This window comes from Mastigoproctus giganteus, chromosome 9 (genome assembly GCF_048544385.1).
Source record: "Mastigoproctus giganteus isolate SK-2022 chromosome 9, ASM4854438v1, whole genome shotgun sequence".
Lineage (NCBI taxonomy): Eukaryota > Metazoa > Arthropoda > Arachnida > Uropygi > Thelyphonidae > Mastigoproctus > Mastigoproctus giganteus.
This window is the reverse complement of record NC_143583.1, coordinates 226,581,275-226,607,910: the sequence shown is the minus strand read 5'-3', so window position 1 is coordinate 226,607,910 and position 26,636 is coordinate 226,581,275. Positions and strand designations below refer to the sequence as shown.

General features: G+C 38.2%; 1 protein-coding gene across 1 annotated transcript in view; it reads left to right on the top strand.

Moving 5' to 3' along the window:
• The window catches only part of LOC150081149 (protein zyg-11 homolog B-like), a 256,638-nt gene that overhangs the window by 99,833 nt on the left and 130,169 nt on the right, over positions 1 to 26,636 (top strand). The window contains exon 6 of the mRNA XM_090382030.1: positions 14,140 to 14,193. Coding sequence (XP_090238156.1) covers positions 14,140 to 14,193 — 54 coding nt within the window. The remainder of the gene's footprint in view (positions 1 to 14,139; positions 14,194 to 26,636) is intronic.

The following is a 26,636-nucleotide window of genomic DNA, read 5'->3' as shown; positions in this document are numbered from 1 at the left end:
GCGGGTGGCTAATATCAGGGAAGAGAGCCTAAAAAACGTCAAGGGTTGTGTTAGGGTTGTTAAATATACAAGAACAGTAAATCTTAATTGTTTATACAGTAACGTTAGAAGTAAATCTTAATTGTTTATACAGTAACGTTAGAAGTGTCGTCAATAAAATGAGTGAATTTGAACTGCTGATTAAAACAAGTAATGCGGACATAATAGGGCTTACAGATATGTGGTGCCACCCGGAAATTGGCGATGATGAGTTTAAGTACGGCTTGTATAATGTATTTAGGAAGGATAGGGTAGATAGAAGAGGTGGTGGGGTAATGCTTCTTATCAGAAGCAGCCGGAGTGCAACGATAGCTTTCCCGTATTCAGACATTTCACATGCTAGTATAGAGTCTGTATGGTGTGAGATTGTTGGAAACAAAGGTATAATGCGAGTAGGAGTAAACTACAGACCATGTGATTGTGAAGATTATGACAAAAGCCTCTACATGCAAATGGAATGGGCAAGTAAGCGTCAATACCTTATTATGGGTGATTTCAGTTTGCCTCTAATTGATTGGAGTAAATGGGAAGGAAACTCGACATGGGGACAAAATTTTTAAATCAGCTAGATGACTGTTATTTGTATCAACATGTCAGGGAAAGTACTAGAGAAAAGAATATCCTAGACCTCATCATCACACATGAATCAGATGGCATAACAGGGCTGACAGTAGAGGAACCAGTAGCAGGAAGTGATCACGGTGGATGATGACAAGAGAGGTAGCAGAAGTAAAAGGGAAAGGAATGGGTTTTAATTTCAGAAAAGGAAATTACGATGCCTTAAGGTACTACATGACCTCTATTAACGTGCAGAAAATGAATACATTTGAACTGTGGTACGCTTTTAAAACATTAATCACAGATGCCTTGAATGCATATATACCATTAAAAAAAAATACTCCACGAGGAGGGTTCCAAGTTGGATGAATAGTGAAGTTGCCATATTACTTGAGCAGAAAAAGGTGGCATGGAAAAGTTACAGAGCAATAAAAAGTACTGAAGCCTATAACAGCTACAAGGTGATGTGTAATAGAGCCACAGAAAAGTTCCACAAGACAGTTTATGAGAAATCACTAGCAAACAGAGCAAAGAGGGGGGGGGGATAAAGAATTTTTGACATATATAAATGCCAAGAAGAGCAGGACAAACCAGATTGGACCTTTTACGTAAGGGAAAGGGGATAGTATTAAATACACCAGCTGCCATTGCAGATGAACTCAACAGTTATTTTGCATCGATATTTACAAATGAAAAACCTTTTGTGGCAATAGGAAATTGTGGAAGCGAAGTTAAAAAATATGTAATTCATGATATTGAAATTTCACAAGATTATTTAATGAAAAAACTTTCGAGCCTACAGACCAATAAGGCTCCTGGAGTTGATGGAATATACCCTATGATCTTAAGAGAGGCGGCAAGCGAATGCATTGGCCCATTGAGGCTAATTATGCGAGCATCACTAGACTCTGGGGAGATTCCCTTGGATTGGAAAAGTTCAAATGTATCTCCCATACATAAGGGTGGCTCTAAAAGTGAAGTTGGAAATTATCGACCTGTCAGTCTGACTTCAGTAGTAGGGAAAATTATGGAGGCAATGATCAAGGGTGGAATTCAGTATCATTTGGATCAAATTGAAATTCTCAAGGATACTCAGCATGGTTTTGTAAAGGGAAAATCATGTTTAACAAATCTGGTTCGCTATTTTGAAAGGATCACTCACGAGCTGGATTTAGGGAATAATTTTGACATTGTTTATTTAGATTTCAGCAAAGCTTTTGACTCAGTCCCACATGAGCGGTTGCTTTATAAGCTGGAACAGGTTGGAATCACTGGGAAAATCCTTAGATGGATAGAAGGATGGCTTCAGGGCAGGAGGCAGAGGGTTGTGATTAATGGCTATTCCTCAGATTGGGTTGATATAAGAAGTGGGATTCCCCAAGGATCAGTATTAAGACCACTGTTGTTTTTAATTTTCATAAACGACATTGATGAAGGGATAGAGGGCGTGATGTCTAAATTTGCAGATGATGTTAAAATTGGTAGAGTAGTTAATGATCACTGTCAAGCTGAGCTTCTTCAGTGAGACCTAGATAGACTTCAGGAATGGTCAGAAAAATGGCAGCTATGCTTTAATCCAACAAAGTGTAAGGTATTACACCTGGGAAACAGTAATCCCAAAATAACTTATTCACTTGGTGGAGTTCAACTAAACCCAGTACTGGAGGAAAGGGACTTGGGTGTTACGATACGGTCAGATATGAAATTCTCTGATCATTGTAAACAGGTTGCAAGGAAGGCCCATGGTGTCCTATCGATGATCTATCGAACTTTTGCAAGTAGAGATAGGGACGTGATAATCCCATTATATAAGGCTTATGTTAGACCACACTTGGAATACTGTGTTCAAGTATGGAGACTGCACCTAAAGAAAGACATCGAGCTTCTTGAAAGGGTGCAAAGACGGGTAACTCGCCTGGTGAGATCGGTAAAAGGGCGTCCTTATGAAGAAAGACTTTGAATATGTGGGTTGCAAAGTTTGGAAACTAGACACCTTAGAGGAGATTTGATTGAGGTGTTTAAGGCTCTGAGAGGCATCAGTAAAATGAATGAGGACAAAATTTTTAAGATTATAAATTATGCTAGAACTAGGGGACATAAATTCAAGTTACGGGGAGAAATGTTTAGATTGGACTGCAGGAAGTTTTATTTTAGCCAGCGAGTTATAAATTACTGGAATAAGTTGCCTTCATGGGTGGTAAGGCTGACAGTTTGGGGAAATTCATGGGTCATCTGGATAGTACTTTCGGGTAAGGGAAGTGCATAGGATGATAGGTTTAATTTCCTTTTTGTTTTATTAATTATTATTATTTATTTTAATTTTTTTGTTTTTATCATTGTTTTGTTCAGATTTTTTAAATTTTTTAAAATTTTTTTTTTTTTTTTTTTTTGGCTGGTGCAGCATAAGCCATAGACTTTCTTGCACCATGCGGCCATTACTAATACTAATTGATATCGATGAAAACAATTGCAATATGTCACTTCCATTATATCAAAATGTTTATACTAAAAAGATTTTAGCACCCCAGACTACAAGAAATTCACTAATTGAACAAATTAATGCCAAGCATCATTTTAGTTTGTAGTAAATCACCTATGTAGGTGAAGCATTGTTTTTGTAATATCTCATGTTGTGAATGCCTTCACAAGTTGCCCTGATATTTGAACTATTTCAAATAAGCAATTCTTTGCCAGCGGATTCTCGGTGGATACTACCACTCCTGGGTGGTATCTGCCAATGTTCCTTGTTCTTGGCAGATACCACTCCTGGGTGGTATCTGCCAAGAACAAGTAACATTAGTCTTCTCCATTGGCAAAGCATTGCTTATTGGAAGTAGTGCAATATCTGAGCAACTTGATGTGAAGGCATTCACAATATGAGATACATGTATATCAAAAACAATACCATTTCACTTGTTCAATTACCAAAATGTTTATATTGTTTAATATTTTTTTAATATTAAAAATAATTTGTATATTTAAAAAATGTATTAAGTGAGAAAGTGTCATAATAATAATACTCATAATAATAATTTCTGTGTATTCTTTATCACAAACTTTTTATGTGGGAAAACTTATCCGGGAAACTTCATATGTGGGAAAATAATATATTACAATATATAGAGTTGAAATTGGGTTACAAAACCAAACCTAGTACAGTGGAAAACTTCTTATGCAGGAATTTCTTATCTGGGTTCTACTGTATATACTATATTATTTTATTAAATATATGTATCAGTTTATGGGGAAGATTATCGTAAAAGACATCACTAGATAAATCTATAGAGAATGCATGGGTGAAGTATGTTGCCTATACACAAAGGATAATATATAAAAACTTATTGCTGTTATACCTACAATTTGGGTGACTTTTTCTGGGATCAACCACCCAAATTGAAAGGAAAAACAAAGACAAGTTGTTCTCTGTATATCTTTTGCCACCGCAATGGCACTAGCCCATAAATTCTATATAATAATGATTATTAACATATTATATAACTCATAATGCAAACATCAAACAATAAGCTTTGCTTAGGATCAGTATATGCTACCTAAGCTTACTCTATACCATACTACTTTTCAACTTTTTTTAAATTCATTGAAGAGGCCTCTGGAGTCAGGAACTCTGATTCATCTATGATGCTACTAAAACAGACTCAGATCGATAAAATATTAAACAAAAATAAAAATACACATACTGCCTGTATAAACTGTATATTAAAATGAAATAAAATGGTATAACAAGAATAAAATGTAATAAAATATAAAATTAAAAGTGCTAAAAAGATGTTTAAAATCACCAAGAACCACTAAAACAGGAGCTTTTGGCATCAGTGGTCCGCGATACGAACTATGGCACCTGTGCATGGTTCACTTCTCATGCGTTGGAAATGGAATGAACTACTCTAAACCATTCATCTCTCCTTAGGATAAGGGCTTCAATTAGTGGATGAATGCGACAGCCCTTATCCCTATTGAGACTATAGTGTCCAGATGAACATATCCTTAAACTCTCTAGCCATTTCCAGTTCCAAAAGGTACCAGCAGGTGGCCATGGGTTCACCTGTTAGTGCAATTATCGCCAATTTAGCCATGGAAGAGTTCGAAGACAGGATGTTGGGAGCTCTAGTCCACCTCATTACTGGCAGTGTTGCCAATTTAGCGGTTTTCCTGCTAGTTTTAGCAGAATTGCTTCAGGTTTGGAGGATTAAAATATGTAATAGCAGATTTTTCAGGGGAAAGAGTATAAATGTAAAAATTTAAAATATGTTTAGCATTTTATATATTTTGGCAATGTAACATTTAAATTAAGAAATATTTTATTTAACAATATAAATACTTCATAATTGAAATGTTTTATTGATTTACATCGTAAACATAGTAGGGATATCTCATTTCATAGTGTGTGTTTTTTTTTTTTTTTTTTTATAAAGAGAAGAATTGGTTTTATATTATTCAGGGATTTCCCTGAGGGGAACCCCAACAATTTCAATACATAGTTACACTTGCTGTGACCGTTGGGCCATAGCTTTAAATTGTTGAATCAAATCGAAAAATGTGGGAGAAATTCTAATGACACCATTATTAGCCCTGCCTTTTTTTGAAACTGCGAAGGAATACCATTGGATAATTTTCCTTCGTCGTACTTGAATCATCTGGAGAAACAAAATTATAGCAATGAATAACTTCATCACGGGTATAATTAATGTCTCGGTAGAGATCTTTATATGCAGGCCATCCATCACTGATGATTCTTGTACCTCTGTATTCTCTCTTATAATTGATAATAGAGGTGTTTTATTTCTATTTTCTACCGGAACTAAAAAATATCATTTGATAATTCTTTCGAATGCACCAAAAACCCATTGTGTTCCTATTAGTCGTCCTCTATTATATTTTCTTTTGAAAAATGCTAATTCATTAATTTCAACTTCGATAGGTATTCCATTTTTCTGAAATCCCCCCCCCCCTAATTAACTGTCTGAATCAATTATTGATATCATGCAGATCTCCCTCAAACCTTTGCATTTTTTTAGTAACAGTGTTTTTATTGATATTTAAATCAAGAGCAATGCAATCTTTAGACCAGTCTTGGGATCAGAAATATAGAAATAATAAATTTTGAGATAACGATAATCTACTATCATCAAAAAATGATTTGTCTAATACTCTGTTTTATGGCAAGGTTTCTTACAACCCCATATAAACACATCAGTTTTACATTTTCTTTTTGTAAGCCGCATTTCAAGATTGAAAACTTCACAAAAAGCTGTATTTTGCAAAATGCGATTTTTTGCCAACCAAGAAATGAAATGATCAGTTGTTGTTGTTGTTATTTGGTTTTTAGGAGCATTAGCAACTAAGGCCATATTGCTTTGGGATATGCGGTGGTCATTCCCTGACCTTTCTGCATCCTCCATATTTGGTGGTGACAGGGCTCGAACCCCGGTCTAATCAAGAAGCGTGTGCTATGCACTGCTGCTCCTTCCCACCTGGCTACGGAGGCGCCTGAAATGATCAGTATTGCCACTGCATAAATTCATCAACTCCATTATATGGTAGTTGTTATTTTTGACTTCTTCATCAGAATAACCAATATGGATTTAAAGAGGAGTTCTCCACTGTTGATGCACTGGAAAGCATCATCTCTGCTGCAAAAAAACTCCACCAAAAAATATTTCCTGGTGATCTCAAATGACTTTGCCGGAACATTTGACTCTCTTTGGTGGCCAAGCATCCTCAGCAGACTCCTCATTGGTGATTGTAGGCCTGCATTGTTATAGAGAGCGACTATTCTGTTATGTAGGTGCTCAAAAAGTTTACTAAAAACTGAGAGAGGGGTCTGTATGAGTTTGTCTAGTTCTGTGGCTTGTTCAGGTTTTTCAGGATGAGGCGTACATTGACTTCTTTCCAAGCAGATGGGAAGCGGCTGGTGTGTAGGCAGTGGTTAAAGAGTTTTAATATGTGATCTGGGATGTATTCTACCATTTCTTTATTATTTCAGGCTCTAAATAGTCCGGTCCAGGCGTCTTGCAGTTCTGCGGTTCCTAATCTTTGCTTTCATGTGCTTTGTAGTTGGACAGTGTAAAGTGTGTTAGTTGTCTGATGGCACCATGGGTTTTCTCCATCTCTGCATTGTATTCTTTGTAAGTGACACAGAACTCTGTGGAGGCCAGAGATTTAAAAAGTGTGTGGGGAGTGGTATGTTTTGTTTCTCTGACCATTTAGCCATTGGGCCCCTATTGGGACCCACTGTTGCCCACACATTGCCATAGATGACAGTTTATCACTTCCAATGTGGAAGTGATAAGCTGCCATTAATCAGAGCAACTTGTTTTGAAGGGAAAATCTTGTGTGACCTACATAGTAAACTTCTGTGACTTGGTCATGAGAAACAATTATAACATTATAAACTATTATTAGAAACAATTTAAGCTGCAGCTTTATAGCAACTTCTCATGTGGTCCAACTTGGGAAGTTGCTGAAAGTTGTTGATGTGGGTTATGCTCTTATTAAGAGCATAACCCACAACATATAGAGAATAAGAGCATATCCCCCTCCTGTCCTGGCTGAACTTCCTCTATACATCGTACTCTTCCTCTATGACAGGGGTCCCCAACCTACGGCCTGTGGTCCGGATCCGGCATGCCAGATGATTTCATCTGGCCCGAAAGATATTTCATCCGCCTTGTGAAATTTATTCTATAGAAATCTTTTTTGGTTGCTACATATCAGGATATCCTTATATATGTGTATATAAGGATATTTTTAATCAAAATATAATGTAAATGCATCCAAATATAATTTTCTAACATTGTTGCAACTCTGTGCGCTTCCACTTGGCAGCAGTATTTCTTGCGATGTCGGAAATCCCAACAATGCGAGGGCCCAAGGCCATAAGTTTATAGCCTTGAGTATTTCCAGTGAACACGAATTGTCAAAAAGTGAAATAATAAAGTTAAAATAAGCGACTGTTAAAACAATTGCTAAACACTAATCTAAATATTACTCAAGTAAGTATTAGTGAAAGAATTGTATGCAATGCATTCTTTGCAGTTTGCAATGTAAAGATGAGTACGCATATTAATCTTTCTCCTGGTAATCTGTTCTCATCCAGACCGCAGTCGTCCGGCCCCTGCACCGATTATCATGCTCTCCAGGTCAAGCAGTCTGGTGCGAATCGGTTGCAACAATTTATTAGTGCTATTCATATAAAGGTGTATTCTTTTTAATTTTTTTAAAATTCAACTTTGAATTTTTAATTTTAATTTTAGCGAACAAGGAAAAGAAAAATTGATTCTGAATGTAGTGTCTTCACTGAACTTGGGTCGATTAATTATTTATTTATAAGGGACAATAACTGATTTACCTGCCTAATATGTAAGGAAGCAGTTTCTGAACCGCTTCCTTACATATAAGGCAGTTAAAAAATGCAGTTTCAAATTATATTCTTACGTTTGAAAGAATATAATTTGAAACTGCATTATACGACAAAACATGCCTTAACTTACGATAAACTTCAAGGAGAGTTGCGAAACAAGAAATTACAAGAGCTGAGCTTTGATTTCAAGAGGCAACAACAACAGATGACATGTTTCACTAATCAGAATTTAAATTTAATTAGAGCTAGTTTGCAAGCATCTCAAATCATTGCGCCGACTGGGCCAGCCAGTTGGGTAAAGTGCCTACCTGGCAACCTAAAGGTAAGTGTAAGTGTATTTAGGGTCAAACGGCACAAGGGGTTCCCCCCATCTCCGCGTAGTTTACATTGTGGGTGAACCAGTTGACTGGAAAAGCCAGAGATTTAAAAGTGTATGGACTTTGTATATGTGTGATGCCTTGTACCGTTGTTCATCTGGTCATTTAGCCGCTGGGCCCCTACTGAGGCCCAACGTTGCCCCACTTACGCCCCGTGGAGGCAGACCAGGAACCCAGTAGTCTGTTTCACTCTGGCAGGTCCTGCCACTTAATTTCCTGAGATTTCGGCGGCTAGGACCTTAAAAAAAAAAAAAAAAAATACAGAAACGCGTCGACGTAGGGGTAGAATCGCTTAGTTTTGCTAGGCCAAGTTATGGGCGTAAGGTAATTTAGATATGTTAAGTTTTTGGGTAGGGCTTTTGCTAGCTTATAGATAGAGAGGGGGGGAGGCAGAAGGCTGGGGGGATAAAAACAGAAATATGGGGCCAATAGAGTAGGTAGCCCCAGTTTTCAGTGGGACATGCCCATGTCCCACCAGAGTAGAAGATATTGGGTGGAGAGGAGAGGAGGACGAAAATGTCCCCCCTCCCCCCAGGGAAGTAGGTTTAAAGGTGAAGGGGGCTAGAGTGCCCTCTTCAGATCGCCATATGGCTATTGGCAGCTATTGTTTCAAGTTTCTTTACTCATGGGGCAAGCTCCGTCCTTGTGCTTGTGTCCCTCATCTTTAGTTGCAGCCTTTACATTGTGCTGGCTGGTGTCTCAATAGTGGTACTTGATGTCAGTCATTGTAGATGGTGATTAATGTCCTTCTCCTGATGAAGAGGTCTTGTGCGAACTGGGATAATGCTCTATATTCATCCTCAGTATCTATGAAATGGGATTCCAATCCTTTTGGTAGGTATCTTATTTTTGTTATAAGTACCCCTCTGAGGTCTTCATATTGTGGGCACTCGTACACTATGTGATTCCAGCTTTCTGTCTCCCCGCACGTACAGTTTGGGTCCTCAGTGAGTCCGAATCCGTGCAGCTTCTCATTGTAGGGTCCGTGTCCTGTTATTAGAGATGTCAAATGGTACCCTGGGAAGTACCAGGTCGGCTGTTTTGGGTAGATTTTCTGGAGGTCAGGTAGATATCTTCTGGTTATCTCACCCTTGGTGGTCTCCGTCCATCTTCTCTGCCATAATTTTAGCAGGTGGTTCTGTAATCTAGTTTTTTCCGTTTTTAGGTTGTTCGCTGGGTCAGTTGTGTAGTCCAGATGTGTGGCGGCCACTCCCCTGGATAGCAAGTATAGCAGACCTGTGCGAACGACCTCCAGGTCCAAAGGAAGCGCTCCAGCGAGTACCTGTAGTGCTGGAGTACTCACTGTACTACACGCACGCGTCGTAGTTAAGAGTATGGTCCTTTGGATCATGTCCAGAATTCTTCTATTCACTGCCAGTGCAGTTTTTGGGAACCAAATTGCTGAGGCGTAAGTAATTGCTGGGAGAAACGTTGTCCTGTAATATAGCGTCAGGGCTCTTTTTTTGAGTCCCCAATCTTTCCTAGTAACTCTGGCTACCAGTGCAGAATAGCTCCTGATTTTTTTTCTTATGTACTTTAGGTGCAGCTGGAACGAGAGGTTGTTGTCCAGTACCACGCCTAGGTACTTAAGTTGGTTTACAAACTTAATGGTGACATTGTTAATTTTTATTTGCGGTGGTCGTCGCAATTGCAGGGTTCCTTTAAGCAGGATTGAAGAGGTCTTTGTGGGTGAAATTGTTAGCTGGTGTTTTGCGGCCCATTGCTGGAGTTGCTGCAGTGCTTGGTTTGCGTGGGTTTCCAACTGGGCCCGGGAATCCGCTCCCACTGTCAATATCAGATCATCAACCTAAAGGTCGCGGGTTCGAATCCCACCTCAAGCTTGGATCTCAGTAAAATGCAAAAACTTTGGGAGGTGCATTATGGCCACAGAAGCTGATGCGCCAACAACTAACAAAAAAAAAAAAAAAAAAAATCAAATCATTGCTGAAGAAGGGAGGGCTTTTACTGATGGCGAGTTTGTGAAAAGAGTGCGCCTATCAATTGCAGAAGAAATATGCCCTGATCAAGTTAAGCACTTCGCTGCTATAAGTTTATCAGCGTCAACTTTAGCAAGAAGAATCGAAGACTTGTCTGCTAATGTTAAAGATCAGCTGAAAAAAAAAGTTACAGATTTTATAAATTTTTCGATTGCAATTGATGAAAGTGAAGATATTACCAACACGTCACAGTTACTCATTTACATATGCGGTATAAATCAAAATTTTGAAGTCACAGAAGAACTGGCTGCACTTGAAAGCTTGAAGAATAGAACCTCTTGTGAAAACATATTTTATAGCGTATCAAAAGTGGTTTAAGACCTGCAGCTTGTTTGGGAATTGTTGACAGCAATTACGACCGATGGTGCAAAGGATATGGTTGGAAAAAATATTGGTTTCATTGGCCATGTTAATAAATATTTTGATTCCAAAAACATTGAAAGACCTATGCAATTTCATTGTGTTATTCACCAGCAATTGTTGTGCGGTAAATTTTTGTCTTCGAACTCAATCACGTCGACTATAATTAGCATTGTGAGTTTTATTTGCAAAAATGGCCTGAATCATCGTCAGTTTAAAATTTTCTTGGAGGAAATCGAAAGCGAATATGGTGATTTGGTGTATCATACGGAGGCATGATGGTTGAGTCGCAATAATGTGTTAAAAAGATATTTTCAACTCAGAACTGAAATTGACATATTCATTAACGAAAAATTAAAACCAGTCCCAGAATTAATGGACTCTAAATGGTTATGGGAACTTGCATTTTTAACAGATATTTGTGAACATTTGAATACATTGAATAAAAAACTTCAAAGTTGCGATCTGTAAATGACTTGTTCTACAATATTAAAGCATTTCAGACAAAATTAGAATTATTTAAAAATCAAATTGAACAAAAAAATTTTCCCATTTTTTGTGTTGTGAAAGTTTATATAATAATATGCCCAATTGTGATTTTTCTACCGACAATTTTATCCGAAATCTTGAATTATTGATGGAAGCATTTGTTGATTTCGAAAACAATAGAAAATTATTTACATTATTTCAGAATCCATTTGATGTAAATGTTTCACAAATAGATAAAGATCTACAATTAGAAATCATAGATCTTCAAAGTAACGATAACCTGAAAACATTATTGAAAAATGAAACATTAATTAACTTTTATAAAACTTTGACAGAAAATGAATTTTCAGAATTAAAAAAATTAGCAAGAAGAATAATTTATATTTTTGGTAGCACTTACCTATGTGAACAAACATATTCAAAAATGAAATATATAAAATCCAAACATCGATCAAGAATGACAGATGAACATTTGCAAGACTTTTTAAGATTGGGAACTTCTACTATTAAACCTAACATTTCAATTATTGCTAAATCAAAACAACTACAAACATCTCATTGATTTGCTGTTTCTGTAATATCAAATGTGATTATAATAATAAAAATTGTGATTTTTAATATGACTGTCTTTATTTACAATAAATATCCCTTGTTTATAATTTTTTATAGCTTTTCTATCTTGTACACCCCGTTTGACCTGGTGAAGTTGCTAAAATTGCGTTTTTTGGTTTACAGCATTTTTAGTCGTCAAAATTGCACCGACTCCGGCCCGCCATTTGTTATGAATTTTCTATGTGGCCCTCCAATGAAAAAGGTTCGGGACCCCTGCTCTGTGACAACATGTCTCCAATATCCCTACAATATCTGTATTTGATGATTTAACCAGTACTTCAAACTCTTCAGATTTATTTACAATGCACCTAGCATTACTGTATTTAAAAATTGGGAAATATATTGTGCAAGAAGGATAGGTGGAATAGGACCGGGGCATGTCTGCTAGGGGCAAAAGCAGATGATGTAGAGCAGATATCATCTTTTAAGGTCAGAAAGGTGGTAGTATTAAACACTAGAACTAATAATATTACGAGCAGGACAACTTAAGATGTTTTTTTTTTTTTTTTTGGTAGTTGTTGGCGCATAGGCTTCTGTGGCCATAATGCACCTCCCAAGGTTTTTGCAGTGTGTTGATCCAAGCCCGAGGCGGGAATCGAACCCGCGACCTTTGGGTTGCCAGGCAGGCACTTTACCCACCTGGCTAGCCCGGTCGGCAACTTAAGATGTACAGGGCAATGTTGGGGAAAAGTCATGAGTTAGGACTCAGTTTGAAAGTGTCTGCAATTCTGCCCAGACATGATAGGAGGGAGTGTGTGGGGGACTTATCAATCGATTCAGCCCTGGAGAATGTGCAAGGCTCTTGGGATAGAATTTTTCTGAATGGTGAGTGCTTGTTAACAGGACTGACTGTCTTTACAGGAATGGGATATATTTAAATAGGAGTGCAAGAATATTTGCTGATGCTATCAAGGCAGTGATAGTATACATGCACTTGTTCTTACTCTTAATTACCCTAATATAGGCCCATGTATTTACTTATTCTGTGATGATCCACAGCAGGACTTGAAATCCCTGACACCATGCTTTCCAGGCTGCTACACGTTCCTGTAGAAGCAGTGCAAGAATCACTTTCATCTCTGCCTGTGACTGTAGTTAATCTGTTAGTTTGTTCCCTCCCCCAGCTAGCATTTTTCCAACCAGCCCATCACTGCCTTGATAGCATCAGCAAATATTGTCGTGTTTCTTCTTTTAAGTAGATCCCATCCCTGAAAAGACAGTCAGTCCTGTTAACAAGCACACACCATTCAGAAAAATTCTATCCCAAGAGCTTGCACATTCTCTCCAGGGCTGAATTGGCTGATAAGTCCCCTACATGTACTCCCTCCTATCATGTATGGGCAGAATTGCTGACACTTTCAAACTTAACTCACGACTTTTCCCCAACATTGCCCTGTACTTAAGTTATCTTGCTCATAATATCATTAGTGCCAGTGTTCAATACTACCACCTTTTTTCCCTTAAAAGATGATATCTGCTCTACAACATAATTTGTTTTTTTTGCACCTGGCAGACATGCCCTGGTCCTATTCCACTTATCCTTCTTGCACAATATTTTTCCTAATAAGAGTCATTGACAATAACTAACTCCGTTGACTTTCAATAATGTGCAAAATCTTTAATAACTTTTTCTGCACAGTAAAAGCCTAGAATATCTGTACTCTAGGCTGTTACTGTGCATAAAAAGTTATTGCTAGTTCTCACATGAATAATATTTTCTTCTCTCCTCCTCTCCAAAAGAACTGACAATCTGTTGGTAACATAATCAGTAGCTCCCAGCAGGCATACCTCAGTTGTAGTCTGCCTGTCTTTATCACACAAAATATCCATTTCCCCTAATCTAACAATAGTACAGTGGTTTCCAACTAGTTTGCTGCTACTCTTTTCAAGTGTGCTGCAAGTTTAGGAAAAATTCCTTTGATTCGCTGGCAATCACCATTTAGTGTATTGTGAATAGGCATTTTAACTTCATGTGTGACTTTGAATGACAAAAGATTTTGAATCACTGCAGTAGAGTATCACAAGAAAATGTCTCATTCACTGTATCAACATTCTGCAGTTTTCTCCTTGGACATGAATTGAAAATGCATCACCTGGTAGGTCCTTAAATTCTTGAGTCTCCGAGTCACAAATTTTATTTCTGTCTAGAGGATCAACTTGTTTCTTCAGTGACTCAAGAAATGTAACAAATTTTAGTTTAAGATCACATGCTATCTAATTATGTCTTCTGCAATGTTTCACAGTATAAATTGAAAATGAGTTTTGTTGAAAGTCTTATATTTATTTTCAGAATTTTATATTAATTTTTATTTTTTTTTAAAATTAGCTTCAGAAGAATACCTTGTTAACTCTTTGTAGTGATAGGATTTTACAGGATGTGGTAAGTGTATTTTTCTTTATTTAAGAAGCCTATTTGCCTGCTTACTTTGTGGCTTTTCAGTGTTTGACACAAAAAAAAAAAAAAAAAAAAAAAAAATCAGTAAAATAGGTGGCAAATAGGCGAAATAGGAAGCCAAAATAAAAACAAAAGCATTTGCTTTTATTTTAAACTAATTGCTATATACACAAAATATTATTACAGAATTCGTAAGTGAAAGAAGTATATAAAGTTGCAATCCTTTGTTAACGTATAATAGCAAGAATTTTCTTACAATTCTTATTTATAATTGAAACTTTGCCTATTATCATATCAGAGAGAGAGAGTTACACAGGCTTTAGTCGCACAGTCAGAAAAAAAAAAGTAATAAGAAAATACAAATTATGAATTTCCTTCCTCATGTGGGTAACTATCCAGTTACCTAAGTGAGGAGGGAAGCTTTGAATTTCTTCATGCTGCTGTGGCAACTTGTTCAACAAATCACTGGCTAAAAGAAAACTTCTCAGAGTCTAGTGAAAACCTCTTCCCCTGTAATTTGAATTTATGGTCCCTAGTTCTGTAATTCAAATATCTAAGAAGCACCATTATAAAGACTGGAGTGATAGCCGAAGAAATAAGTAGAAGGATACAAGCTGGCAGGAATTTCTATAGGCAGACGAGGTCTGATCAGGAACCTACCACTGAAGTGTAAAAAGGCTATATATCAGACCTATTACATACCAGTTGTGATGTATGCATCTGAAACTTGGATTATAAGGGAAAAGGATGAAATCAGAATTCATGGGGCAGAAATGAGATGTGTGAGGAGCCTAGCCGGAAAGATAAGATGCAACAAAATTGGGAACAAAATCTGTTGGTAACACGTTGGTAAATTGTCTGAGATCAATGTAGTCACCTTTATGAAAGAAAAATAATTTTCCCTTTACTACTGATGGTAGTTACATCTTTAAGTAGGTGGTACTGCCACCAAGTGGTTCCTTTATCTGCAGATTAAGGCATGAGTAATCACTGCTGCATGAGTGCTTAATGCATGAGTAATCACTGCTGATAATCAGATCAAGAGTATTACTCCCTCTGGTTGCCTCTCGAACATGTTGTAGAAAACAATATCATTCAATAAATCCACAAAAGTCTTGCTAGCGTGCGAGTGACCAATCCACAAGTTCCAGTCAATATAATGATGTAAGGAGTGTAAGGAAATCAGGCGACAACTCAGCGTTGTTATGGGCCTATACGAGAGTTTGAAGGACAGGGTGGATGCCCTCGAAAGATCTAAATTGAGGGGTCCATCAGGCTCTCAGCTGCCCACATCAATGCCAGAGCTTGCACTTGGTCATCACGCAACACAGCGGCAACCCCCAAGGCAGAATGCGCTGGTCCCTCAGGAACTAGTAGTTGTTGGAGACTCTATTGTCAGGGAAACGGGAAACATGCTTTGTAAAAAGGATAGGTGGAACAGGACCAGGGTATGTCTGCCAGGGGCAAAGGTTGATGATGTTGTAGAGCGGATATCATCTTTTAAGGGGACAAAAGGTGATATAATTGTACACGTTGGCACTAATGATATTAGGAGTAGGAGACCGGCAGAATTACTTATCAAGTACAGGTCACTGTTGAACAAAAGCCGAGAATTAGGGTTGAATTTGAAAGTGTCTGCAATGCTACCCAGACACGATAGAAGGGAGTATATGATGAGAGCCTTGTCAATCAATTCGGCCCTGGAAAGAATGTGCAAGGCTCAAGGGGTAGAATTTTTTTTCAGCCTGGACTGTACTTGTTAACAGGAGAGACTGCTTCTATAGGGATGGGATACACTTAAATAGAAAGGGTGCAAGAATGTTTGCTGATGCTATCGAGGCGGTGTTAGGTGGGTCAGAAAACTGCTAGCTTGGGGGGATACAAGGACTAATAGTTTAACAGTAGCCATAGGCAGAGGTGAAGGTGATTCTTGCACAACGTCTATTAGAATAAGTAGCGACCTGGAGCGTGGGGTGTTGGGGGTTTCAGGGACGGATGGCAGTCATCCTGAAATAGGTGGGTATATGGGATGTGTTAGAGTAACTAGGAGTAGGAGCATGTATGCTTGCATGTATACCAGTGCTAGAAGTATAGTAAATAAATTTGATGAATTTGAAGTGTTGGTCAAGACATCAAAGGCGGATATTGTTGGGATAGCAGAGACGTGGTGTCACACAGATATAAAGAATGCTGAACTGGAATTTGGGGAGTACACTGTACAGAAAGGATAGACAGGATAAAAAGGGAGGAGGTGTTATGCTGTTAATTAAGAAAAACATAAAATCAAAAGAAGTGCATCCAGTTGATATAGATGAACAGTGCACTGTTGAGTCAGTTTGGTGTGACATAAGCACTACGAAAGCAAAAATAAGAGTAGGAGTGTGTTATAGGCCTAATGACTCGAATGAGTACAATGAACAGTTGTACAGAGAAATAGTGGGCTAGTAAATCGGAATGTCTTATAATGGGGGATTTTAATTTCCCAGATATTGACTGGAACTTGTGGGTTGGTCACTCACACACTAGTCAGACTTTTGTGGATTTATTGGATGATTGTTTTCTGTAGCAGCATGTTCGAGAGGCAACCAGAGAAAGTAATACTCTTGATATGGTTATCAGCAGTGATTATTCGTGTATTAAGAATTTGCAGATAAATGAACCACTAGGTGGCAGTGATCACAGTGTACTGATGTGGGATTTACTTAAAGATTTAATTACCATCAGGGGTAAAGGAAAGGGTTTTTGCTTCCGTAAAGGTGAGTACAGTGCTCTCCGATAGTTTTTAAATTCTGTACAGTGGGATAAACTGACGATGTTACCAACAGTAAATTCTAAGTGCCAAGCATTCAAGGAATTAATAGTGGATGCTACTAAAAGTTTCATACCTATTAAGAAATATTGTTCAAGGTTTAGGCCTAAATATTATCAAATGAACTAATGAGACTCGTAACAGAGGAGAAAAATGCATGGGATGCATATAAATTATCAAGCGACTGAGAAGCCTATGGCAGATATAAGCTAGTCTGTAATCAGGTCACAAAGGAGGCTAGGCAGGCGAAGGCAGATTACGAGAAATCCTTGGTAAAAGATGCTAAGAAAAACAGCAAGGATTTCTTTACTTATATAAACTCTAAAAGGAAGGGGATGAATCTGATTGGTCCACTTGACATCGATGGTTCGACTTGATGATTCTGCTCAGATAGCAAACAAACTGAATGAGTATTTTGCATCTACATTCACACGTGAGGAATTATTAAGGTTTGAAAATGGCAGAAGGTTATCAAATTGTAGCAGGTTACTTAATGATTTTGTAATAACTGAAAGCAAAGTGGAGGAGAAATTGTTGAAGTTAAACATAAGAAAAGCACCTGGGGTGGATGGGATCTATCCAGTTATATTAAAGGAGGCAGCAAAGCAACTAAGCAAACCCTTAGCCATAATTATGAGAGCATCCTTGGACTCTGGGGAGGTTCCCATGGACTGGAGATGTGCAAATGTATCCCCAATTCACAAAGGGGGATCGAAGGGTGACACGAGTAATTACAGACCAGTTAGTTTAACTTCTGTTCCGGGTAAAATAATGGAGTCACTGGTTAAAGATGCATTGCAGGATCATCTAGACAAGACTGCAGAAATAATTCAGACACAGCATGGGTTTGTTAAGGGAAAGTCTTGTCTGACAAATTTGATAAGGTATTATGATGTGGTTACAAAGGAACTGGATGCAAAAAATAATTTTGATATCATATATTTGGATTTCAGGAAAGCTTTTGACACTGTTGCGCATGGAAGACTATTGTACACATTGGAGCAGAATGGTATTAAGGGTAAGTTGCTACAATCGATAAAAGGATGGTTAATTGGGAGAAGACGGGTGGTAATCAATGGGTGCTGCTCTTCTTGGACTAATGTTATTAGTGGAGTCCTTCAGGGTTCGGTGTTAGGTCCACTGTTGTTTTGTATATTTATCAATGATATTGATGAAGGTATATCAGGCTTAATGTCGAAGTTTGCAAATGATACGAAGGTTGGCAGGGTTGTTAATGACAGTAATGGCAGTGTGCTACTGCAACAGGATCTAGATAATTTGGGCAGATGGGCTAAGACGTGGCACCTGAAGTTTAACCTTGACAAATGCAAAGTACTGCATATGGGTAGAACCCCAGAGAAACATACCAACTGTGTGGTACTACACTTAAGGTGGTAGAAAATGAAAAAGACCTGGGAGTAATTGTGCAGTCAGATATGAAGTTTTCTGAGCAATGCAGACAGGCTGCCAGGGCAGGTCATGGGGTTTTGTCAATGTTATATGGGAATTTTGCTAGCAGGGAAAAGGAGGTGATTGTCCCTCCGTATAAGGCAATGGTCAGGCCTCGCCTTGAGTACTGCGTACAGGTCTGGAGGCCTCATTTTAAGAAGATGTAGATTTACTTGAGCGTGTACAGAGAAGGGCAACAAGATTGGTGAGGAGAATGAAGGGATCTTCTTACCAAGAGAGGCGTAAGTTCTGCAAATTTAAGTGTCTGGAGACTAGGCACCTGCGTGGTGATCTGATTGAGGTATATAAGGCCTTGAATGGGTTGAGCACGCTGAATTCTGATGGGATCCTTCCACTTGTTCAGATTACGAACCTAAGGGGGCATAAATTCAAATTAAGAAAAGACAGATGTAGAATAGATGTACGGAAATTTGCCTTTAGCCAGCGGGTGGTTAATTGCTGGAACAAACTTCCATCTGTCGTTGTGGAAGTTGATAGGTTGAATAAATTTAAGGAGGAACTGGACAGGCATTTGGAGGGAATGGTGTGATTTTTTTTTTTTTGGCTGATGCTGTATAAGCTCATACACTTGCTTTCTTGCATCGCATGCCACTACTACTACTACTGTATCTGGGAAGTTAAAAAAAAATACGCCATTATAAGACATTCGGATTTACTTCCCCACCCTATTTCTCTATATAGTTGTTCCTTGTACTAATCATAGATATTAGGCCTGTAACACACTCCTTCCCTCGTTTTTGCTTTTCCTGTGCATATGTCACACCAAATTGACTCAACATTGCAATATCAACAGGATGCACTGCCTTAGATTTTATGTGTTTCTTAACTAACAGGATAACTCCTCCTCCCTTCCTATCTTGTCTATTCTTTTTGCACACATTGTACTCCCCAAATTCTATTTCCTCATTCCTTATATCTATGTGACACCACATCTCTGATATTCCAACAATATCCTCATTTGATGTCTTGATCAGCACTTTAAATCCCCAAATTCTGTGGTTTGTTTCTCTGGACAAATTTCTTCCACACTTTTAACAAACAACATTTAAGAAATTCACCATCACTGAACAGTTTAATTTGAAAAGCATTCAAAAGTGCAACTTGATAACTGGTACTTACAGCAGATGAATGTTTTCTTCAAAAAGACCTTTAAGGTTGGGAAAGTTCATGTTCACAATATTAAATTAATACACCAACTGTTTAAATTAACATAGTTTAATATTTATGAAAACAATGGATACTATAAAATAATCTATTTACAATGACTGACTTACTATACATTATAATAAAATACAATAAAACGAGAAGTTAAAATACAATAAAATGTAAAAATCATAAAAGCGTTAAAACTGTGCAATGGTAGCTTTCGGGGTCGCCTGCCTCCTTTCTCAACAACACAGTACCTTAAGCAACACATCCTTAAGTATCAGGTTCACAGCACGCGTGGTTGACCAGGTGCATCAGCAGTATATTCTTCGTATGTACCAGAACCGGAAGCAGCTCAAGGGCGTGGTAGGAGAAACGCTCATCTTTTGCGAGGATTACAGACTTGAAAAGGCGGGCGAAGCCGAACACATAGTATTATTATTTAATATATATTATTATTATTTTAAATATATTATTTTTATATATGAATAATATAGTATTATTCATAGTATTATTTTCAGATGAACCAATCCACAAGCTCTCGAGCTACTTGCGGTCCCAGAATTTATGCGCCCGGTCAAGGATGACAGCATTCTCTGGGGAGACCTGGTGTTGTTTTTCCCAAAAATGCTCAGCAATAGTGGACTTGCTAAACTCTGCGGTCTGTATAGCCCTCGTGTGTTCCTCCAGACAATCTTTGAGCCCCCGTCCTGTTTCCCCCACATAACTCTCCCCACAATCCAGGCATTTGATCTCGTATATGACCCCACTGCTGGAATCCCTTGCAATAGGGTCCTTAACCTGCAACACTACTGTGTGCAACCTCCGACCTGGAAGCTGCACACAATGTGCCTGGTAAGCACAGAATATCCGTGCAATACGTTCTGAAAGGCCTGGATAGTAGGGAATGTAAGCTGTGGTGACTGGAACGGACGGAATTCTATGACTAGGCTCCACACCCATACTATATAAATAAGATCTTTATTGTACAGTTCACCGGTACACGCAGGTACCACGACCATACAATACCCTTCACGGCACCATGCATCTAAGATCCTCTGGGGGTAACCGCATTTCATAAGGTCCGCCGAGATTTGTCCGATTTCTTTTTCTCTCTCTTCTCAGGGGTACTACAATGCATCCCAAACCTATCCAGAAGTGCCTTAGCAACGCTATTCTATTCTTATGCTGTAAAGTCTGCGCCGACTTGTAATGGGTGTACTGGCTCTTACACATTGGTTTCCTATAGACTGTGGTCTTAAGTCTAGAACCTTCTCTGTACACCATTACATCCAGGAATGGGAGGGCACCTTCTACTTCTACCTCTGAGGTAAACCTTATGAACGGAGAGAAAACCGTTGATAAAACAAAGCACATCCTCTTCTCATCCAAAGAAATCCATTAGCCAACCTGGAATGACATGTCAACAAGATTTTGCAGCATTTGTTGAAAACAGGAATGATTTCTAAAGAGATGTTTTGGTCCATGCATGCTATGGGATGTCAACTTCCCAGGTTTTATGGGTACCGAAAACGCACAAAGTGAGGGTCCTATTAAGACCCGTGGTTTCTTTTATTTGTAGCCCTACCTATGCTATGTATAAATTTCTGGCTAAGCTGATTTCCCCTATAGTGGGACGGTCTATGTGTGTGTGTGTGTGGTTAAAGATAGTAATGAATTTGTTAATTTAGTGAAGAACCAAAAAGTGAAGGGGATGACACTATGATTTCGTTAGATGTAGTGTCATTATTTACATGTATCCCTATAAGTCATGGAGTCCAATGTGTTAAAATGGCCCTCCAGAAAGATGACACTTTAAGTACTAGATCTCGTTTAAATATGGAGGATATCTGCTGTGGTGTAGAATTGTGCCTATCGAGTACCACTGTGGTATTTCAAGTACAAGCAGGTTCACGGCACAGCTATGGTTTCTCCTATTAGCGGCATTGTTGCGAACTTAGCTATGGAAGAATTAGAAAATAGAATTTTTCAAAGATTGGAGTTCCCTATGCGGAAGTGGAAAAGATACGTGGATGACACATTCACTATTGTTCAGAAGGGGAGTGAAGAGGATGTGCTTTGTTTTCTCAATGCTTTCTCTCCGTTCATGAAGTTTACCTCAGAGGTAGAAGTAGAGGGTGCCCTCCCATTCCTGGATGTAATGGTGTACAGAGAAGGCTCTAGACTTAAGACCACAGTCTGTAGGAAACCAATGTGTAGGAGCCAGTACGCCAATTACAAGTCGGCGCAGACTTTACAGCATAAGAATAGAGTTGCTGAGGCACTTCTGGATAGGGTTGGGATGCATTGTAGTACCCCTGAGGAGAGAGAAAAAAAAATCGGACAAATCTCGGCGGACCTTATGAAATGCGGTTACCCCCAGAGGATCTTAGATAAATATAGTACGGGTGTGAAGCCTAGTCATAGAATTCCGTCCGTTCCAGTCACCACAGCTTACATTCCCTATTATCCAGGCCTTTCAGAACGTATTGCAAGGATATTCCGTGCTTACCAGGCACGCTGTGTGCAGCTTCCGGGTCGGAGGTTGCACACAGTAGTATCGCAGGTTAAGGACCCCCATTGCAAGGGATTCCAGCAGTGGGGGGTCATATACGAGATCAAATGCCTGGATTGTGGGGAGAGTTATGTGGGGGAAACAGGACAGCGGCTCAAAGATCGTCTGGGAGAGAAACACACGAGGGCTATACAGACCACAGAGTTTAGCAATTCCGCTATTGCTGAGCATTTTTGGGAAAAACAACACCAGGTCTCCCCAGAGAATGCTGTCATCCTTGACCGGGTGCATAAATTCTGGGACCGCAAGTGGCTCGAGAGCTTGTGGATTGGTTCATCTGAAAATAATACTATGAATAGAGATAGGGGTGTTTGGCTTCACCCCATTTTCGAGGCCTCACAAAAGATGAGCGTTTCTGCCTACCACGCCCCCGAGCCGCTTCCGGTTCTGGTACACACGAAGAATATACTGCTCATGCACCTGGTCAACCACGTGTGCTGTGAACCTGATACTTAAGGATGTGTTGCTTAAGGTACTGTTGTTGAGAAAGGAGGCAGGTGCCCCCGAAAGCTACAATTGCACAGTTTTAACGCTTTTATGATTTTTTACATTTTATTGTATTTTAACTTCTCATTTTATTGTATTTTATTATAATGTATAGTAAGTCAGTCATTGTAAATAGATTATTTTATAGTATCCATTGTTTTTTGTAAATATTAAACTATATTAATTGTATTAATACACCAACCGTGTAGTAATACACGGTTGGTGTATTAATTTAATATTGTGAGCAGATGAATTTCTTTACTGATACATTTTCAGTGCATTTTGTTTTCTTAATTTTTTTAACTTGGAAAACTTATTTTCGCAACACTCCTTTATATTGATCATACGATTTAGCTTGAAATCAGTATTGTTTTAAATTATATTCTTTAAAAACTAATGCACACCAAACACACTGCTCTTTTGTCGTACTCAGTGAAGAAATAGTTTTCAGTCTACCATTGATAACCCCTCCTCCCTTCCAATCCTATCTATCCTTTCTGTAGACATTCTACTCCCCAAATTCCAATTCTTCATTCCATATATCTGTGTCACATCGCATCTCTGATACCCCTGCGATTATCTGTCTTTGTCTTGACCAGCACTTCAAATTCATCAAATTTATTTAATGTACTCCTATGTTGACTCCTAGCATTGGTGTACATGCACCTGGTTTTTCTCTTAGTTACATCAACACAGCTGACAATGAAATTTATCCAACAGTGATCACACGTCAGCAGTTTAATTTTTCACAAGCTATTAATATGTATACACTTATAAAATAGCCAGTTTATTTTTACTCTTATACAACTTTTTATATACTGATATATGGGTGCTTCCGTAGCCAGGTGGGCAGGAGCAGTAGTGCATAGCACACGCTTCTTGATTAGACCGGGGTTCGAGCCCGTGACCACCAAATATAGAGGATGCAGAAAGGTCAGGGAATGACCACCACATATCCCTGGAGCAATATGGCCTTAGTTGCTAATGCTCCTAAAAACCAAATAACAAACAAACATACTGATATGTATTTTTAATCATTTATAAAATAAGTAATAACGAAGAGTAAGATTTGTGAATTGAAACATAGGAAGTGTCCCAGACAGATTAATGCCATAAAATTATTGATTGAATATTACATCAGTCTGTAATATAATTACATCTGTATGTAAGATAAGCATTACAATTACTTGGCCTGTTACAACGTAAGATCACTCATCTGTGAAGACAGGATATTACAGCTGGAAAAGGAATTGGAAAATGTGAATTGGAATATCATCGGTTTGGCTGAAACAAGAATAAGAAATGAATCACTTATAAGTTTATCAAGTGGAAATCTGCTGTACACCAATGGAAACAGTGAAAGGATTGAAGGTGGAGTTGGGTTTCTGGTCCATAAAGATTTAAAAAACAACATTTTGGAATTCAAAAGTACATCACCAAGGGTGTCAAGACTAATACTCAGGATTTCTAAGAGGTACAAACTAAAGGTTATAATGATTTATGCACCGACATCGAGCTATGATGATAAAGAGGTTGAAGAAATGTACACCGAAATTGAGTCTTCTAGATGAGCAGAAAACACACTATACTATTATGTGGGACTTCAATGCTAAGGTTGGAAAAAGACAAAACAGTGTAGAAAGGAGAACTATAGGAAATTTTGGAATTGGTGAAAGACTTGTGGAATTTGCAGAATCTCAAGGATTGTCGGTAATGAACACTTTTCAAGAAAAGGGTGAACAGAAAGTGGACATGGAAGAGGCCAAATGGATTAACAATTAATGAAATCGACTTCATCTTCACTAACAGAAGATATATTGTGAATGATTTTACCATCCTGAATAAGGTAAATGTTGGAAGTGATTACAGAATGGTAAGATGTACACTTGATATAGATGTAGAAAAGGAAAGGAAAAAACTGATTCGAGTAAATAATACAAAGATCTTTGAGATAACAGAAGAGGAGAAAAAATAGTATGTATTGGAACTTAAGAACAAGTTTGAGCTTCTGCAGACTTCTCAGGGTCAAGATATCGAAGAGGAATATTACAACTTTCTGAAAGTGATAAAGCCCAAGAAACCTATAGGGAAAAAGAAATCCAAAGAAGAAAAAATTAGTCAAGAAACACTTGATATGATGAACCGAAGCCGAAAAATGAAGAGCAAGATAAATTACTAACAAGGAAAAAATTGAGTATACTGAGTTATGCAAAGCCATTAGAAAGAGACTCAGAGAGGACATAAGAAGATTTAACACAAGAAAAGTAGAACAAGCATTAAAGGAAAACAAAGGATTTAAATCAGCAGCCATGAGCAGTAATACAGAAAGACAAATGAAACTGAAGAATAGTGATGGTTTACTTATAAACAGCAGAGAAGGCATAATTCAAATAGCAGAAGACTACTATAGAGAATTACACAAGGAGTGAGGGAATGATGCCAGCTGTGAGGAAGATGGATTGCAAAGTAGCAACACATACGACATACCCGATATTCTTCCTGATTAGAACATGCATTGAAGAAAATGAAGAATCAGAAAGCCCCAGGGAAGATGAAGTTATTGTAGAGTTGTTAAAAATGGGAGGAAGAGACATAACACAAAAACTGGCAAGACTCTTCATAAAGTGCATTAGAAAAGGGTGTGATGCCTAAGCAGTGGAATTATGCAATCATAATTTTGCTGCATAAGAAAGGAGATAAATCAGAAATTGGAAATTATAGACCAATTAGCTTGCTATCCCACATCTACAAGTTGTTCACCAGCCTTAGAATACATGCCACAGGCTGTACAAATGACAAGGTAGCATTACTAACTGATTAGAAAGAATACTTGACGAGAATCAACCGAAAGAGCAAGCTGGCTTTAGGACAGGATTCTCAACTATGGATCATCTTCATAATATCACAGCTAATGGAGAAAGCAAATGAATATAAAACACCATTATGCCTGGCATTTATGGATTATGAAAAGGCATTTGACTCCATACAGCATAAGGCAATGTTTTGGGCACTGGAAAGACAAGGCATAGATACCCCACACATTATGATTTTGAAGAAAATATATGAGAGTGCTACCTCCTTTATTAGAGTAGACAATGACAGTAGGAAATTTGAAATCGAGAAAGGAGTTCGACAAGCAGACACAATATCTCCGAAGCTGTTTACTGCTGCCCTTGAGGACCATTTACGATTTGCAGATGACATTGTGGTCATAAGCCACGATCCCAAAGAATTAGAGGAAAATCTTAATCAGTTATGCACAGTTAGTAAGGATTTTGGACTAAAGATGAATATGGCTAAAACAAAAGTAATGACGAACAAGTATGCCACAGAAATGTAAATAATGATTGAAGGAGCAGTAATTGAAAAGGTGGAGTCATATACTTATCTGGGACAAGTTATTAGCTGTAATAATGATAAATGGCTGGAAGTCAAGAGAAGAATAAATTTTGGATGGATAGCATTCAGGAAATATAGTCACATACTGAAGAGCAATATCCCAGTTTGTCTGAAACGTAAAATAATGAATCAATGTATACTCCCCACCATGACTTATGGAAGTGAGACTTGGGCACTCACCAAAAGAATGGAAGAGAAGCTGAGAACTACACAGCAAAGAATGGAACGAATTATATTGGGAATCAGACTGTTAGATAAGAAGAGAAACACATGGATTAGGCGGCAAACTCGTAAAGGACATTCTTATCAAAACTAAAGAACTAAAGTGGTCTTGGGCAGGACACATAGCTCGAAGACATGATGACAGATGGACTAAGAAAATAACAGAATGGTACCCAAGAGAAGCTAGAAGACAAAGGCGGACATGGATAGATGAAATTCATGAGTTTGTGGGTAGTAAATGGATGGCCAGTGCTCAAAACAGAAGGAACTGGAAAGTTGCTGGAGAGGCCTTCATCCTGCAGTGGATTGAAAATGGCTGAT